General features: G+C 38.1%; 1 protein-coding gene across 2 annotated transcripts; it reads right to left on the bottom strand.

Annotated features, from left to right (window-relative positions):
- Positions 1–3,198: 3,198 nt before the first annotated feature.
- On the bottom strand, positions 3,199–16,566 carry usp5 (ubiquitin specific peptidase 5 (isopeptidase T)). 2 transcript variants are annotated; one of them, XM_066683613.1, is made up of 20 exons: positions 16,246–16,566; positions 15,089–15,217; positions 14,242–14,308; positions 13,530–13,657; positions 12,607–12,752; positions 11,779–11,963; positions 11,453–11,547; positions 11,056–11,249; positions 10,006–10,077; positions 9,202–9,295; positions 8,926–9,051; positions 8,694–8,847; positions 7,132–7,306; positions 6,908–6,996; positions 6,370–6,555; positions 5,422–5,565; positions 5,181–5,323; positions 4,922–5,072; positions 4,353–4,437; positions 3,199–4,261 (listed from the first exon to the last, which is right to left on the bottom strand). In XM_066683613.1, the coding sequence occupies exons 1-20, from the start codon at positions 16,351–16,353 to the stop codon at positions 4,168–4,170; spliced, it is 2,565 nt and encodes an 854-aa protein (XP_066539710.1). In that variant the 5' UTR covers positions 16,354–16,566; the 3' UTR covers positions 3,199–4,167. The 2 variants fall into 2 exon arrangements, with proteins under 2 accessions (XP_066539710.1, XP_066539711.1); XM_066683614.1 differs by having other exon boundaries at positions 6,427–6,555.
- Between the last annotated feature and the right edge of the window lie 1,194 nt (positions 16,567–17,760).

The following is a 17,760-nucleotide window of genomic DNA, read 5'->3' as shown; positions in this document are numbered from 1 at the left end:
TTAGCATATTTTCTCAGGACATTGTTCCTATTTTGCCATACGTTTGGACATAACCTCTCTGGTCAAACTGTAGCCTTCGGGGGGTTTCCTGTTTTCACCTTGTGACTGGGTTCATGTCATTTTCATATATGAATTGACCTTTCCTAAGCAAGCAAGCATGATATGTATATTCTTTGGCAGCAAAGCAATCTACTTATTCAAAATAACCATATAATTCCAACACAGTCAATATTCGACACACTTTTAAACAGGTCGGTAAAGTTAGGTTTATATTGGATATTCAGAGGAAATTCGGGTTGCACCCCTCCCCCTGCTCACAAGCAACGTTCTAAAATCTCTGAAACTTAATTTTCTTAATCGTCGAGGATCAAAGAACAAACTACAGTTATTATATTTTGCCAAAATACCACATTTTTGCAGAGTAAATTTACTGAATGGCTACAGCGGGCGCCCAAGACGCTAACTATTTTGGAGTAACATTAGGGTGACCAGGCGTCCTGTTTTACCCGAACATGTCCTCTTTTTTAGACTTAAAAAAATTTCACAAACGTCCGGGATTTTGTTTTTCTAGAGCTTATATAGAATTCCGAGAAGCGTTTCGTTAACAAACTAGCCCCGCCCTCCCCTACTCCTTTTGGTTCGCTTGAGTGAGAAGGGGGAGTGGGGAAGTAGCCTAAAATCTTCTGATTGGACGGTCTGACTGTAGAGCTACCGTTATTGGTGGATAACCTTCTCTGTAAACATTTCATTAAAGACGTGTCCTCTTTTTCACCATCTCAAATCTGGTCACCCTAAGAAACATGTTTTTCATTTAATTAAATCAGCAATTAATATTAAAAATCAAATATAAAAATCTTTGTATTCATTAGCAGTTCTGTGATTATATATATTTTTTCCAAGTGGTGAAAAAGGCAGGACTTTGCTCATTTTCTTTCTTAACAATAGCTGTTTTAGTAATTACTCAACTTCAAACCTCACTGTCCTCAGAACACCCCCACATGATGCAACACTCCAGAACATCCTACAGACATCTATCAACATCAAAACCCCAGTCCTACACTTTCATAAAAACAATCATTTCATTGCCATAAAGAGCTACAGCTTCTCTAGAGGCGTTTATTTCCTGCGTGACGCACCCTTTCAGTAACGTAGGCTTTGCATTTGCATGTCACTGTGCATAAGTGCTCCCCCAGGATCTGCAAAACCGATTTCTGAACCAAAATCAAGCTTTTAAGTCACTCCACAGTCGCATTTTTACATGACCGAACTTTTGGAAGTATTTTTAAATGTGTAATGATTCTAATGTACAAGGGGCATAAAAATGTTCTTAGTATTGATCTAGGTGACCAGATCTGAGATGGTGAAAAAGTGGACGATTCCTGGTGTGCAGACTGACCAATTAAATGTTTACAGAGAAGGTTATCGATCAATAACGGTAGCTCTACAGTGAAGAATTAATGTTCTTTTTAGACCATTCCCAAAGTAATTAAAATTTAGAAAATATCAAAAAGTTCCAAAATAGAACTTTCCTCCTCAGGGAGGCGTGCTCGTTCCGGAAGTTTTACAAAGACCAGTCGAGTGACGTTCAAAGCAAATCAAAGTATTTATTTTAATACTGGATCCAGGAGAACTAATACATAAGAAACGCAACCTAGTGCCCTTCCACGCAGAGTTCTGACTCTTCGCATCTGACTCCACAGTTTTATACCTGATATGACGTATACCCTGCTGGCAAGGCGTTTCTGGCTGATTAACATATATTAATATGCATAATAAGACATGTTAGTACTCATGTTTCTCGCGTGCAGGTTTCCCATGCACCTGTGACCCCAAAACACTCATCATGCCCTTCTGACACTGTAGGTTTTGTTTCCCACACTCCTTTTCTGTCACCAATATTCAGAGGAGTCACTAATGGACTTAAGTTCACTGAGATGCCCTAAAGTTCAACTCCCCCTTTTGGCTAACAGTTGTAATTTATGTGAGCCTAAGTACAGATCTGTTCAATGTTAGAGGTCTAAGAATTTAGAAAGGTGCTAATACTGAGTCAACATACCAGTTAGTGTGCAGACTCTAAACTTGTTTAAATGCCTGTCTAAATACTGGTTAGTCATTCATATGAGTGCATATAAGATACAAGATTTCACACAATTATAAATGCTTAATTTTAACTAATCATTTAAGGATATTTGTCCACTAACACAAAGTAATAAAATTATTTTTCACAACAACAGTCAGACCGTCCAATCAGATTTTAGGCTACTTCACCACGCCCCCCTTCTAACGTTCCGGGCGTAACTAGTTTGTGAACGAAACTTCGCGAAATTTTATGTAAGCTCTAGAAAAACAAAATGCCGGATGTTTGTGAAATTCCACCCGGACATTCACGGACAATCAAGTCTAAAAAAAGAGGACATGTCCGGTTAAAAGAGGACGTCTGGTCACCCTAATCTAATCCTACAGGTAATTCTAGAATGTTCCTAGGAAGTCACATTGTCCCATGGTGTTTAAAAAAAGAATAATTTCGATAAATCGTTTTGTTGTAACCGCTATGAAAACTACACCATTCTGAGCAATACGTACTCATGGGACATTCACCTTTCACCCTACAGCTCGGACTCAGCCATAACGGTTTATTACCTTTTCCAAATCCGAAGTCTTCGCACATTAACCCCCATTCAAATGAATTATTACTGCATGTCTTCAATAAAAAGAAAAAAAGCACCGTCTGACCAACAGTACGCACTCTCCTGGTTATTTATAAGGTCCTAATTCACGTTTAAGTTTGCTACTCAGTCCAAGTAACGTGACTAAGTGCAGTGTAACTATGTGTAACTAAGTGCAGTGTTTTGAGGCCACCATTAGCTTCTTTGATTCCCTAAGGATTTTAACAGCTTTTTACTCTCACTTTGGAAGGAGGGGCACAAACCTATGTATTTTCTCAGCTGTGAAGGGAGACTGGAGCTTGATTTTCTTCCCTCTCAAAGATGAAAGTTTTGAGTGGTTTTTACTTGGTGGGGAGTTAGTGGTGCCTAGGCAGGTCTTGCAGTTAGATTAGAATTCTCTGTACATGAAAAAATATTCTGAAACAATTAACATTTACTGGAAAATAGTTATAATGAAGTTATAATAACTTTCAAACAGCAGTCTTTGCATGGACGGTTCCATTTAGAGAATAAAAACTGACTCCAACACAAAGAGACATCTTTTATTTTTGTCAAAGCAGAAAGAACATGAATTATTTTCCCCAAAAAAGGAGAAAATCACCAAAAAAAAAACCTTAACTGTCACCCCCTTCCACATCTATTGAAAGAACCAGTTTGGTTTCACTTTCCCCTTCCATATATAATGTTTTTTTAAATGATTCGGTGATGCCAGTCGTCAAGGTTTTGCAGAAATCTTGTTTTTGGGATGCATGGGAGAGCAGGAAATTAGAGCGTGGCTCTTGAAGCTATAACCTCAACAAAAACCACCGCTGCAGGAATTCACCTCTCTGGCAGCTAATACTGGGGAGTGACTTCAAAAAGCATGTCTGTCTCACTTACCTGGATACATTAAGCCCAGTCTGAGAGTCTACTATGAATAATCCTTACAGTGTGACAGAAAGCATCTTAAAATTACAGGTCATATCTAACACTTCCCTTTATAAAATTATTGTAAGGATATATGGGTTCGTCAACCTATTGCATAATATTTTACTAATATAAGGTGATTGTATTAATCCCAGCATTATTTATTGAAAGCAAATGCTTCCCATTACTGAGATATATCTCTTTACATTAGTAAATATGTGTATAAAATAGTTACACTCATTGTGTAAAATAATTTCTCGTTCACTGCTGGCCCAAAACGTAATTCACGCCTGTGAAACACGCCCATAATCATTTTTGCTCTCTCGTGACAATTCTATTGGCTGACTTTAGGCTTAAGTTATCCAGCTTATCTGACAAATCCTGCTTTGAAAAGTAACTCACAGCAATCACTCCACCTTAAATCCCATCTTCCAGGCAGTGGGTTTTTGTGTAAGGAAGAAGTGCTTAAACTCCTCCAAAAACAAATACAAAAATAAGAAATAAAAATAACGTGTCAGTTCAGAAGCTTCAGTACAGCCCCCACCCTGGCCCCCCTCAGCAGCTAAGACAGAGGTGTGTGTGCGTGTAAATCCTTCTATTCTGACACTCTTCTGTAAAAGTACAGATAGCCCAAGTCCTTCGGCGGTTTCTCAGAGGCACACACTTTTTGATCATTGAAGATTACCCACCTGTGAAAGGACAATGACGTAAGAAGAACATTAAGCAAATGAACATTAATTTACTATGTAAATATACAAATGACAGGATGGCTTTACTCACTGTTGGTCCTTTTTGATGTGGCAGACGTAGTGGCCACACATTGTGCTCGTGCCCATGTGACTGATAAAAGCAAACAGCTCATACTCTACAGAACCGAGAATAGGAGATTAAAGGTAATTCATTTACAAGGGAAAATCATATTAATAAAGATGAACTATATGCCCCAAAGTTGCTCATCCAAAATAACTTCTGAAAACAAGGATATTGATTTGATCCCTTTGTCTGCAGTGACAGCCTCTAACCTTAGAAAAAAAACATTATTTCATTAGCGAGGTCAGGTAGGAACACTGAGGGTTAAGTTTCGGATCACAAACAAACAACAGCTTATCCCAGACGTACTGGATGGAGCTTACATCACTCTAGAGAACACAGTTTTACTGTTCCACATCCCAATGCAGAACAGAAGACATGGGGAGTTGTAAACATATCTTCACAACAATATTCCAACATCTGTTGTAAAGCTTTTAAATTGAAGACTGTCACTGCAGTAAAAAAGGGAACAATTTTCAAATGAAATGGTGGATAAGCAAATTACACACAAGTACACAAGCAAGTAAATACACACTTACTTCCAGGACCATCTCGGACTTTAGGTCCAGGTGGAGGGTCGCGGCTGGCCTCACTGCCACCCTCTGAACGCCCACCCTCTGACACCTCCATAGATTCAAGGTCATCCAGGTGAGAGAAAATCCAGTCCACTGCCCGCTCCAGAACATTACTCTACACAAGGAGAGACAAGCAGCAGTTTACAGTAACTGCATAAACAGCAATGTACATTTACAATTTCAACAGTTTTGTTTACTACAACCGTTTGGATCAACTGCTCACCGTAGCCCTGAGAGCACGTGTAGCTTGATCTCGGCTGAATCCCATAGAAACGATGGTTGCCAGATGCTCTTCAGAGACACTTTCTGTGGGTGTGGAGCCAGGACCAGAGCTACATAGAGGCACCACCAGTGGAGCAGAGAAATCTGCAACCAAACAAAGGTTTATGATGTCTCATAGATTTACACATTAGCCTTGAGTCTGTGGTACAAAACCAAGTCAGTTTATATGAACGGCTGGTTACCTGGATCGTCCATGTGCCCCATCACCCAGTTCATGGCTGCGTCAATGCCTGTGTTTCCGGTGTAATACACAGCCTTCCTGCAGGCCTCCAAAGGAAAACCCATCTCACACAGCTGAGACACAGTGGAGTCATCTAGCACTGGAGCTGAGAGACAAAGGTACAAAATTGTCTCTTAGAGTCTAACGTTTTTAAAGTCTTCTGGTTCTTCAAAAATGAGGAGAAAAAATATAAATTAACAACACACACAAACTTGTGTATGACCAACTCAAACAGACAAGCACGTCAAAAGCATCAACACTGCAAAATATAGCAGAAACATGAGCCAAAATACTGCACATTCGGGCAGCCTTACAATTCAAACATCAAAGTTCATGTCTGTTGTTTTTAATTAGCAATAAAAATATAAAACAATAATATGTTAATGCAATAAATTAGAAAATACTTAATAACAACACTCTGTCATTGATGCAGAGCACTGTAATAGCGCCCCTCGCAGAGCATTTTGAGTGAATGAGCTACAAACAGATACTGTTGGCTATTTTGCATCTAAATTATGTTTAACTTATAAGACGTAACAGTAAAAAAAAAAGTTTAATGAAAACCTATTGGCATACATTAATGAAAATAACAATATATATTTTATAATTCAATATCCAATGTCCTGATAATCTAGTTTCTCAAACATACATCAATCTTAAATTAGTATTTAATAGTTATTATCCTGTAAGTGAAATTATGCAACTTGATGATGGTCATCTAAAGTGTGTTTTGTGCATACCACCCAGCCATAATTGAAAGAAAATTTAATAGATAAAACATGCAACATAAATAACACAAGTAGGAGAGGAAAAGAAATCAGGCAGAAAGAAAACAAAGACGGATGAAGAGGTGTGTGAGGGAAGGGTGGACACATGGCTTAAAGGAAGAAAGAAAGACAGACAGACTGACACAGCAGTGGGGAGTAGAGAGAGTCGTCCTCCTCGTTGCCGTGGGAACCCAGGATACCTTTGACCTCCACGTCTGGGGTCATAAGAGGAGGCGGTGCCACCTCTGGCAGTAGCTCCTCCCCCTGCTGCTGTCCAGTCGCACGGAGCGCGGTCAGGTCCAGTGTGTCAGGAACATCGATGCTTACGTCTAAACACAATACACAATAATCTTAACTGTGGTTTTTCACAGCTGTGTAATCAAAATCAAATCAAAATTTATTTTCAGCTGGTGTTAAAGAGCAATTCATGTTGTCCAGTGTTTAAATGTTTAGTGGTAGATTTATAAAATGTTTCTAGAGATGACTGCACTTAACAGATTTCAAATAGTCAGTAGCTAGTTTTAAAAGCAGCAGAATACTTTAATTGCATTTCTCAGGATGTCTAACTTTATTAATGTGTTATTTATTATTTAAATTTTATTATAATCTAAAACATTTAATTAAAAATGCAGTGTACAGAGCAGAATAATGAATTAAATGAACAGCCAAGTAAATGTTTACCCAGTTTTTTAGGGACCCAGTCCAGGCCAAAAGTAAATTTCTTTATTTGGATTACAAGGTAGTCAGGGAACGAAGCGAAACGTGTCGTCCTGAGGGGGGGGGGAAATAAAAGCAACAAATGAATAAAGTGCAAGTTATTAAAACGTATTCATCTGTCCTTATGATGACATGTTATTTAAAAAAAAAAAAAAAAGAAGAGACAGAAAGGTAAGGTAATTGTTTACTTGGTGGCAGTGGTCTTGGCCTGTACTGCAGAGCTCCAGAAGTCTGAGAGAGTCTCTGGTTCACTTAGAGCTTCCAAACAGACAGAAAAAGGGATGCAAGCTCGAGGTGCAGGCGGTGGAGGATTCCCAGATGCTTCAGCTTCCTCACGCAAACGCTCAGCTTCCTGTAACTCCTCTGGAGAACATAAAATGCACAAAACAGTTCAATTAATATATATTTGTTTTAGATATTTTTTTTAGCAAAGTCCAATCTAGGCTTTTTATTCTTGATGCTTATGAGTGGCTTGCACCGTGCAGTGAACCCTCTGTATTTACTTTCATGCTTTCATGTCTTCTTCTTTATGGTCGATTTGGATATTGATACGCCTACCCCCTGGAGAGTGTTTTTCACTTGGTTGGCTGTTTCTGAAGGGGTTTCTCTTCATCATGGAAATTATTCTGTGATCATCCACCACTGTTGTCTTCTGTGGGAGTCCAGGTCTTCTTGCATTGATGAGTTCACCAGTGCTTTCTTTCTTTCTCAGGACGTACCAAACTAATATTGTAGCAATTTCTCTGATGGGTTTTTTCTGTTTTCGAAGTTTAAGGACGGCTTTTTTCACCTGCATGGAGAGCTCCTTTGACTGCATGTTTTCTTCACAGCAAAATCTCCCAAATGCAGGCACCACACCTCAAATCAACTCCAGGCCTTTTATCTGCTTAATTGAGAATGACATAACGAAGGATCTGCCCACACCTACCCATGAAATAGCCTTTTATTCAATTGTCCAATTACATTTGGTCCCTTTAAAAACAGGGTAGCACGGGTTAAGGAGCTGAAACTCCTAAACCCTTCATTCGGTTTTAATGTGGATACCCTCAAATGAAAGCTGAAAGTCTGGACTTTATGTCTATATCCATTATATAACAATAACTTGAATATGTTTTAGTAAACAGGTGCAACAATAAAATTTGTGTTACATACTTTCTGAAACTTCCTGTGGTCAGAAAGATTGCTTTTAATAAATAATGGCCTTAATGTGTCTAATACAAACTTATTAAAGCGTCTTTCATTCTAAGAATATTTATCTAGATAAATGGTGTGGTTTTTAAATGGAGATGTAGGATATTCATGTACAGCTTCTTTCTAAAACTAATTGTGGATCATATCTATTTAAAAAACTGCAATGAAATGTGAACTGTCCTGACTTAATCATTTAAGTGTTAACTCAAGGTAACGTCACCCAATGCTTTTAAAGACCTTCAACGTTCATAACACCCTACAAGAGCTGGTTAAATGTCTGCAGATGAGCTGGACCAATCACACGCAATCCAATCAGGACCATCAGAAGACTCATGTGCTGTGATATAACAAACATGACTAACTGGCAGCTGTCTCAGTGTTCAAGCCACAAGCCACAGAAAGTGGATGTGCTGATTTCATGTTCCAAAGAAATCACCTAATGTAAGAACCGTAAATTAATCAGTTACAGTAATGAGCTGAACCAAAATTACAAATAAATATTGGGCTAAATATATCTGCCAACAATTCTTAACGACTATATTTTCAATGATGCTCTAACCTGGGTTGGTGGCCTGGTCCATTGGCACAGGGAGCTGCACTATGTAGTCGACTCGCTGGGTGTACTTGGCCTTTTGAGACTGTTGACACACGATCCTCTCCTCCACCAGGAACCGGAATGCTTCAGATGGGTTTGAACCAGACCGGCAGTTCCTCTTTAAAACAGAGATGTAAATGAATACATGAGGAAGGGATTAAATCAGGTTTAAAAAAGACAAAAGAAAATCCATTACCTCCACCATGTTAATGAAGTGAAGAAGAAACTCTTGAGCGTCTTGCTGCCGATTGGTCGAAAACTCTGGATGACCCCTCCCCACGAGGGCTTTGAACATCCGTGGTGCAATGCCAACCTGGTCGCCCTGGAAGAATATTATTATTTCTAATTTAACAGCAAACAACATGTTTGTATAACAATGACCTGAGACATCTCTTTTTAAAGCAGATCCATTAAAAGTAAATTGTTACTGTATCAAGAATGGTAGAACCAGTGAATCCAGTGTAACTCATACCCTGGGTTCAGAGGATGGTGTGTTGGGGTCATCCCCTGGATCTGTAGCAGGTTTGGAGTATTCTCCTGACAGTAAACCATAACCCAGCTTCGCTCTGTGACAAACGGAATTGAAAAGTGAAAGAGACACTTAGAGGAAATTATTTTTACGGCATCTTCACGGCTTGGCCCGAAAGATTATGCTTTCAAACTTCAAGCCACATGTGGGTATTCACTTTTCCCCCCACATTTTGACAGTTCCAGCTGTTTTTTGCACTTCACTTAATCATGTTCAAAATGTTTGTTCTCCTATAAATGTACTATTTTTGATTGTTGAAGACATAAAACATACTGTTCATCATGACCAAAAACATAGCAGTTTGCAGAATAGGTACAACAGTGATTTGCTTAAAAATAAAATTATCTTACAAAAAGAACAATAAACAAATAATAATAATTATTATTTGTTTATAATTATAAATACTGTATAATAATACAGTAAACAAATGTGCCTGTCTTATATGTTAATTTATCTTGTTAGCCTAAAACATCCTGCGACACCTGCTGGAGGAATAAAGCATCACAACAAATTACATTTTTACATTCAAAAAAAAAAATTATATATATATATATGTATAAACTGTATAAATAACTAATAGTGCATTAAAGTATGCAGTAATATGTTCTCTTTAGAAGCAAGAGTCGGTTATAAAATCAACACAAAGGGCATCCAAACTTTTTTTGACCCCATTATCCTCAAAGTACCCGTGCAAAACTAATATCTCTTTAATATTTCTAGCATGTAATACCATGATGAGACACTTACACCTGTGTCTTAAAGTCCTGTGTGGGGTCACTTGGAGCGTCATCCAAAATTTTATCAATGTTAGAGACATACCTATCAGGAGGAAACAAAAAAGAAAACAGAATAACATTTAGAATCCCAGTCTCAGCAGTTAATTTACTTTGCAAAATGTACATATTATAATACGTTTACTATACTAATGTACACAATTACTATATAACAGGTCATAAATCTGCTACCTTAGAAATCTACATGAATGTTTAGTTATAATTCCATAATGGAGTATGAAGCTCTGTAGCATCCAATTAACTTATTGCTCTTCAGTTATACAGTGTAAAAAGAGCTTACTATAAATTAAAACCTATTTGTTACTATGTCATAAAGTACTTATGTTCCTTACAGCTGTGAATAGGTTTTAGGGTTTACATTCTATAGTATTACGGATTATGTTAAATATTTAGATCCAAGGTGAAGGGTTTACATATTTCATTAGAGATGAAGTCAAATTAATCAATGCAAACACAAACACAAAAACTTACTCATTCACATTTAGCAGGTTGAAAATTATCCACAAAGGGGCACTATAAGAGTGTCAAGTAGCATTTGAAGTTACCAGTGCTTTAAACCAGTGACAGTGTGTGTCCTGGTTCCTTATAAAAACAGTTTATGAATTTACAAATATATTTCAAATATGTTTAGAATGTAGGAGTTGGTGTGTTCTCCCTGTGTCTGCGTGGGTTTCCTCCGGGTGCTCCGGTTTCCTCCCACGATCCAAAAACACATGTTGGTAGGTGGATTGGTGACTCCAAAGTGTCCGTAGGTGTGATTGTGTGTGTGAATGTGTGACTGTGTGTGTCGCCCTATGAAGGACTAGCACCCCCCCCAAGGGTGTGTTCCTGCCTTGCGTCCAGTGATTCCAGGTAGGCTCTGGACCCACCACAACCCTGAATTGGATAAGCGCTTATAGATAATGATAACAATAATGTTTAAAATGTGAACAGTCTTAAAAACAGCTATGTTAAAAACATCAACCCTAACAATTTAGAAAGGCAAGAGCAAAAGGCCACTAACTTTTCCTGGAAGTCTGGGATGGTGAAGAGCACTTGCATGACGGAGTTGAGGTAGCAGCTGTTTCCGAGGTTCTTCATCCCTGTTAGCCCTGGGCCCCAGAGTGGCCTCAGAGTAGTACCGGACTCCTGGATCACCTCCCACTCACCCACACGCTGATTGACTGCTATCTCCAACTCCGTCATAGTGCGCTCCGTCTGAGGTGGGGGACAGTGGGAGTAGAGGAAAGTAGAGAAGGAGATGGAGCAGGGAGAAATTGGAACAAGGATAGGAGAGAGGACAGAAACTTTGTTATTGTATGTTTAATGCAGTTAAATTACCTCTTTTCTAAGCTGGTTTCACTGTATCGTGCTCCCAAAAAAAAGCAATTTAAGCTTAAATTATTATATCTTTTATTGACCTTCTCCATGGTCATCATGTCAATGCCAAAGTGAGAAAGATGCTCTGCCAGTTTTGAGTCCAACACCATGTCGTCTTCATCATATGAATAGACATCTGAAATATATTTAAATCATATTCAGTTCTTATTCAAATTTGAGATAAAATTCAACAGACAAAACAGCATTTACAGATGTGTAGAAGAGTTAAAAAGTCACCATGACAGATTTCATTAAGCCAATGATTTGAACGGAGTGATCCTGTTAAGAAGTAATGAGTCTTCCACCCTCTATGTACATATATTTGGATAGACAAAGATTAAGAACAAAAGATTGTTGTGTCTCTTACCAGCACCATCTGGGGTAATGGTTCCCAGTTTAACAGCCAATGGGTGTCCAGTTTGCTGGAAGTGCTGCAGGGCGTGGTTATTGCCCCCAGAACCGTCAAAATATCTCCGCCCACACATGACCTTCCCATCTGTCAAGTTCATCCACAAGTTCTCCTCCAGGTCACACACCTCGCACTTCCACCCACTGACCAAACCGAAGGAGAGAGGATGAGGAAGTTAAAGAGAAATAATGGTATATCCCATGCAGTTTAACATTGAGATCTTTTTAAGAAGTTATCAAGACTTTTTTAATATGTGATTAGGAAGTGTTCTTGAGGAAAATTACTTTGACGCTTTATGCTGTATTCTGAAGAGATATACACACAAGTATAAACGAACAAGTATCAGCATCAGGTTAACGTCAGCAGAAAAATTGGATGTGATCAAATTCTGTAACAAATCTACTCTGAAATAGCACTCATTCACACTGTGATTTAATGTGGTTAGCTGTGTGTTTCTCCCTGTGGTAAAAGGGTGTAAGTAGCTAACGGATGAATCATCATTTGTTCTTAAGTAAATTCCTTCAGCTTATTTTAAAGCTTAGCTTTTTCTTTCTCAAAACAAGCACTATTTAGACACCAGACATTTTTTATTGATTATATTTAAGTCCAAGGATGTAACTGGAGAAATTTGAGTAAGCCTGAGCTTAGAAACAACTGAATTGAATTTTTGTAGGTGATGTGTTTCTTCAGTGTATGTGTTCCTTGTTTACACCATGTGGTTTACTTGTCCCAGTTCTGCTCTGTGTATGTTAAACAAGTAAGGGCATGTAAGTATATATGTTGTACCTGGGAGGGATTTTGACCCCATTGTCAAGCTGTTTGAGCTCAGCTGCGTGTTTGGACTCCTGCCGTACCTCGCCGTCCCACTGCTGCACCTGCAGAGCATGAGACACAGAGTCTGCAGCCAGTAACCCCGCCATCGAAAGAGACACCTGTAGATACACAAAGACAGACACAAACACAACATTATATGTATGTAAATAACTACTAAATTATTACCAACTGTAATTACCAGTAAGTTGTTTTTGTACTTTCCTCAAACAATATGTGCACACTAAAACAGTTAGTTCACTGTTGGTACAAACATAAAACAAATTTACTTTCAAAAATGTAAATCACTATTATAGAAACTGCACTAACATTCAAAGTTTGGTATTGTGCCTGTACGATATAGTCATAAGAATAATCTGACTGTAAGGGCAAGTTCTGTATTTGTTCCCCATTCAAACCACTAGGGATTTTATTATTTATTTATTTATTTATTTATTTTTTAAACGTGCACATTTTTAAAAACTAATTTATCGCATAAGTAATTTCCTTAAGTTACACGCCAAATCAGACATTGTATTTTATGATTATATCAATACATTAAATTCAAATTAGAATTTTTAAAATCAATTAATGCTGTGAAAAATCAATTATAGAATTAGACAGAAATGTCCACACCTGCTAAAATATTTCTTCTAATACTCTATAGAAGCATATATTACTATAATATTACTATAACTAAATAATTACACCATTTGACTTATTTAGCATGTCGCAACATGTTCAAGAAATACTTGCTGTGTATAATCATCAGTTTATGTTGGTGTTTAGCAAACAGCACTTCAGTCAAACAAAAACACAAATATATCTTATGACATTTTGTTATAAACCAACTATTTTAATTAGAAATTGGGACTTATGCAGCAAATAAAACAACTTACTCGCTCTCTCACTACATCAGGCATGGTGGCCAGGTCGTCTGATGACACTTCCTGTCTGTCTGGAAAAAGGACGACCTTGACATCCTCCTCGTACTGTTCCTGTTCCACATCGAACCCTCCCTCAATCCCTGAGAAAGAGAGCGGTGGAGGAATGAAGAATGTAACTGAGACTAATGCAGCTTCAAAATCACTCTCAGAAATCTATCGAATGTACAGGGAGACACTGACACAAACTGGCAAGACAGGGCTCGTTATTTATAAGGGTATTAATTGGAGGTTTGTTGCAAGATGTCTGAATATTGCCTTTAGGACTTGAACATTAGTGAGGTCATACTGATGGATTATTCTGAATTACAAATGCCACTCTAATTCCAAACATATTGGATAGAATTCCATCATTCCAGAAAAAGCATTATCAGACACAAATTCCTTACCTGAAGCTATAACAAACATGAAAGCCAGCACATTCCCTGGCAGGTCTTCAACAGCTCAATACAGACTTAAACAGCATATTGCTTTTATTTAGCTTCATACTGTAATACTGCTTGCAGTGTAAGGGGGGAAAAACATTTGAATCTAGCGTCCCAACAAAGTACTTTTACCAAGTTGTTTTTTGTTCAAAGCCTTCACTCCTCACAACACTCTCAGACCACAAATCTAGCATCTTCAAAATAACCCATATTACAAAAATATCAACACTGTATGTTCCTACCAATGGCTAGTCGTGTGGGCTTCTTCTTGGGTGGATCACCTGACCCAGAATTGTTGTCATCCTCTTTCTGAGAAAAAAAGTGCAAGTCATTATTGACGTGTAGGTCTTTTTCACAAAAAAAGTCAAACGACAACCTCCAAAGAAAAAGGACTTACAGACCCATGAAACACAAAGTGTTATATTAAACATGTTTCCAAATCTGAATGACACATAGATCTAATAAAACTCTGCTTGACAACCGGTCTGAGAGCTTTCTGGGCATGGTATGAATATTTTAAGACGCATGTTTGTGTGACAGCCCTCAGTTCAACATTCCAGATTAAAGTGAAAGTGAGAAAAAAGTGAATCAGGCTCTACATATTCAAACTGTGTCATAGACTACATACTACACGAATTAGTCATAAATTTATTATATACTATATATGATATATATATATATATTCATTCATTCATTCATTGTCTGTAAACACTTTTTCCGCTCAGGGTTGCAGAGGGTCGGGATCCTACCCGGATTCACTGGCTGCAAGGTGGGAAAACATCCTGACTTGAGTCGCCAATCTACCTATTAATATTTATTATTGAGATCAAGTTCTTATAAACACTGTGGGCTTGGAAAGCACAATAAAATAAAAGATTAATATATTTTAATGGCACAGTATTAAAAGAATATGGTGCCAAGTTTTAGGATTTCCCTAAAAAGAATATATATATATATATATATATATATATAAGTATAAACAAAAAGGGGTAAGGTATTTAAATATATAATCAGTCAGATGTTTTTTCACCAGAAGAGATTTACAAAGGATATGGACTAAAGATTTAAAACCATTAATTCTGTTGTTACCTGAGCCTTTCGAGTGCGGGTGATATGGAGATATGCTTTCTGTCCAGTTCGTGCATGGTGTCTCTCCACAAACTGACTCCCAAAGCCCAAAAAACTGTTCATGCACACGTACAAGCCACCGTCACTTTCCTTAAAAATAAAGAGAAGGAAATTCTGTTATTTGTGATGTGTCTTTTACATATAGATGAAAGAAATAAAACTTCAAATCTAAAAACGTGAATGTTGTCTTTTTGTCCCCTCGATAAAAAATAGAGCATATCAAAATGTGCCCTCAAATTATTCATTAATTCCTTAAATAAACAATTCACTCCAATAAGTCACATGTAATTATGCATTATAATGGTACCATTAAGATAAATGGATGAGTTATTAAGTTGAGAGAACAAATATAAATATAAATCAAAAACAAATATAACAAGTATAAATCAGGGGAATAATTTATTTAAATGTGGGAATTTGTAAGGCTCCAAATTATTTTTTTCGTGGCATCATGAGGTCTCGGTATAAATCGAAATGTTTATTGCGATGGGGATAATATATCCACTTCAACTGCTCTCTCATTACTCAGCAAACTGTCCACTGTTAGCTTAGCTTAGTGCTGAAGCAAGCTAGTTAGCTCGTTTTTATTTTATCACCTTTAAATTAAAACAAAATCCTTCTGATACAACCAATGAAATTAATTTAAAAAAACCGTACTTAAATAAACTTTCCAAAAAGTGTCAATTGACGTGGAGAATAGGTGCTTAACCAGTGTAAACTCTGAACGAGATACACTAGCCATTGCTACGAAAGTGCAGTTAGCTTCCCATTCCAATTTTCCGTTCCACCTTAAAACCCGAAGCGGTTAACGTTCGTTCTGGCGCCGGTGCACCATTTAAGGTGGAATGAAAATTGGAATTGACGAAGCTGACTAATCAGAAGTCATTTTTAGCTTATTTAAGGTGGACAGGCAAGTCAAAAAAAGATGTTAGTGAACATAAAAACAAATTAAACCCCATATTTACGGTTGATACACAAATCTAAAAGAAGTTAATGAGTAGAAGACCTCTGAAGTCGTCCATTTAAGGTGCAACATTTAAGGTAGAACGGAACATCTTAGTAAGAAGCTCGCGATTTTACTGGGTAGAATTAAAATACAAAAGAACTAAAATACGTACTGGGGAAGCGAAGGAGAATGCACACTCGTCTTTGTGGACCCTGTCCCCGGGCCTGGGCACTCGGATTGTGGACAAAACTGACATCAGAATCTCGCTAACCTCCGCCATCTCTTTTTCAGAAAAATGTGGGTCTTTTATGCTTTCCCGTCTTTGTTTTCTTTTCTCTCTCACACAGTCCTTCCTCGTGGTTTTGCTTCAGCCCTCTCGCTCTTCGCCCTCTATCTTTTGCTTAAATTCTCTCTGTCTCTTCTATTCTGTTTATTCCTCGCCCCTCAGTACAGTGGTCCAGGGCTCCGCTCCATTCAAGGCCACCGAGGCGCTCCAATGTTTGGACCGTAAACACACTCGTATACGCGCACGCAAATTTCTGTGGCTAATATATGTCCAAATATTTGTAAATATCATCTAACCTATTCCTGGTTATTATTGTTGACACAGGCATTCAATTTTACATGTAATGCCACATTCATGTATGTGTTTAATTACATATAGAGTATAAAAAAGTTACATTGAATTTTGCGCAGTGCAGTTTGCAAAATATGGAACCGAAATGGAAGCCTGTTTAAACTTATTAAACCTCAGAAAAGCAAAATATCATTGATTCATTTACTGCATGTGACGAAAAATGTATCAAAATGTCCAAGTATATTGTGCAACTGTATTTTGTCATGTTTCAGGGTGCAGAAAATGTCTGAATTAATGTAATAAATATAGGTGGTTGGAAAAATTCCTTTATATCGTAGTGTAATATGGAGCATAAAAACAACAGAAAATGTTATTTTATTTTTTAGGTATTTATCTGAAAATCGTGAGTGCACTTTACCGTATATACCCACAGGTGTGTGAAACCTCAGGTGTGTTTGACTATTCATTCATTATCTGTAAGCGCTTATCCAGTTCAGGGTCACGGTGGGTCCAGAGCCTACCTGGAATCATTGGACACAAGGCAGAAATACACCCTAGAGTGGACCAGTCCCTCACCCACACACTCACACCTATGGATACTTTTGAGTCACCAATCCACCTACCAATGTGTGTTTTTGGACTGTGGGAGGAAACCAGATCACCCTGAGGAAACCCACGCAGACACAGGGAGAACACACCACACTCCTCACAGACAGTCACCCGGAGGAAACCCATGCAGACACAGGGAGAACACACTACACTCCTCACAGACAGTCACCCGAAGGAAACCCATGCAGACACAGGGAGAACACACTACACTCCTCACAGACAGTCACCCGGAGCGGGAATTGAACCCACAACCGCCAGATCCCTGGAGCTGTGTGCCTGCCACACTACCTGCTGCGCCACTGTGCTGCCAGCTAGAGTTTATAATTATCTTTAAATTGGAAACATTAGCCAATTTGTGCATGTTTTTTTAAAGTTCCATGTACAACAAGAGGTGCTGGACTTAGCCTAGGAAATTTGTAAATGTCCTCAGCCAATCCAACAATGGAATTTTTTTCTTTTCTCAAGCCAGCTGAGCCTTTAACTCAGGATAGTAACTAGGAG

Source organism: Hoplias malabaricus, chromosome 10 (genome assembly GCF_029633855.1).
Source record: "Hoplias malabaricus isolate fHopMal1 chromosome 10, fHopMal1.hap1, whole genome shotgun sequence".
Classification (NCBI taxonomy): domain Eukaryota; kingdom Metazoa; phylum Chordata; class Actinopteri; order Characiformes; family Erythrinidae; genus Hoplias; species Hoplias malabaricus.
Note: the sequence above shows the minus strand (reverse complement) of the source record. Positions and strands in the feature narration are given on the sequence as shown.

Bases quoted from the DNA above. Each gene is read 5' to 3' on its own strand.
- usp5 (XM_066683613.1), bottom strand. From the start codon at position 16,353: ATGGCGGAGGTTAGCGAGATTCTGATGTCAGTTTTGTCCACAATCCGA. The intron at 12,753-13,529 runs GTAAGTTGTTTT...GTGTATCTACAG, and splicing joins CTGATGTAGTGAGAGAGCGA to GTGTCTCTTTCGATGGCGGG. The intron at 4,262-4,352 runs GTGAGTAAAGCC...GTCCTTTCACAG, and splicing joins CACATCAAAAAGGACCAACA to GTGGGTAATCTTCAATGATC.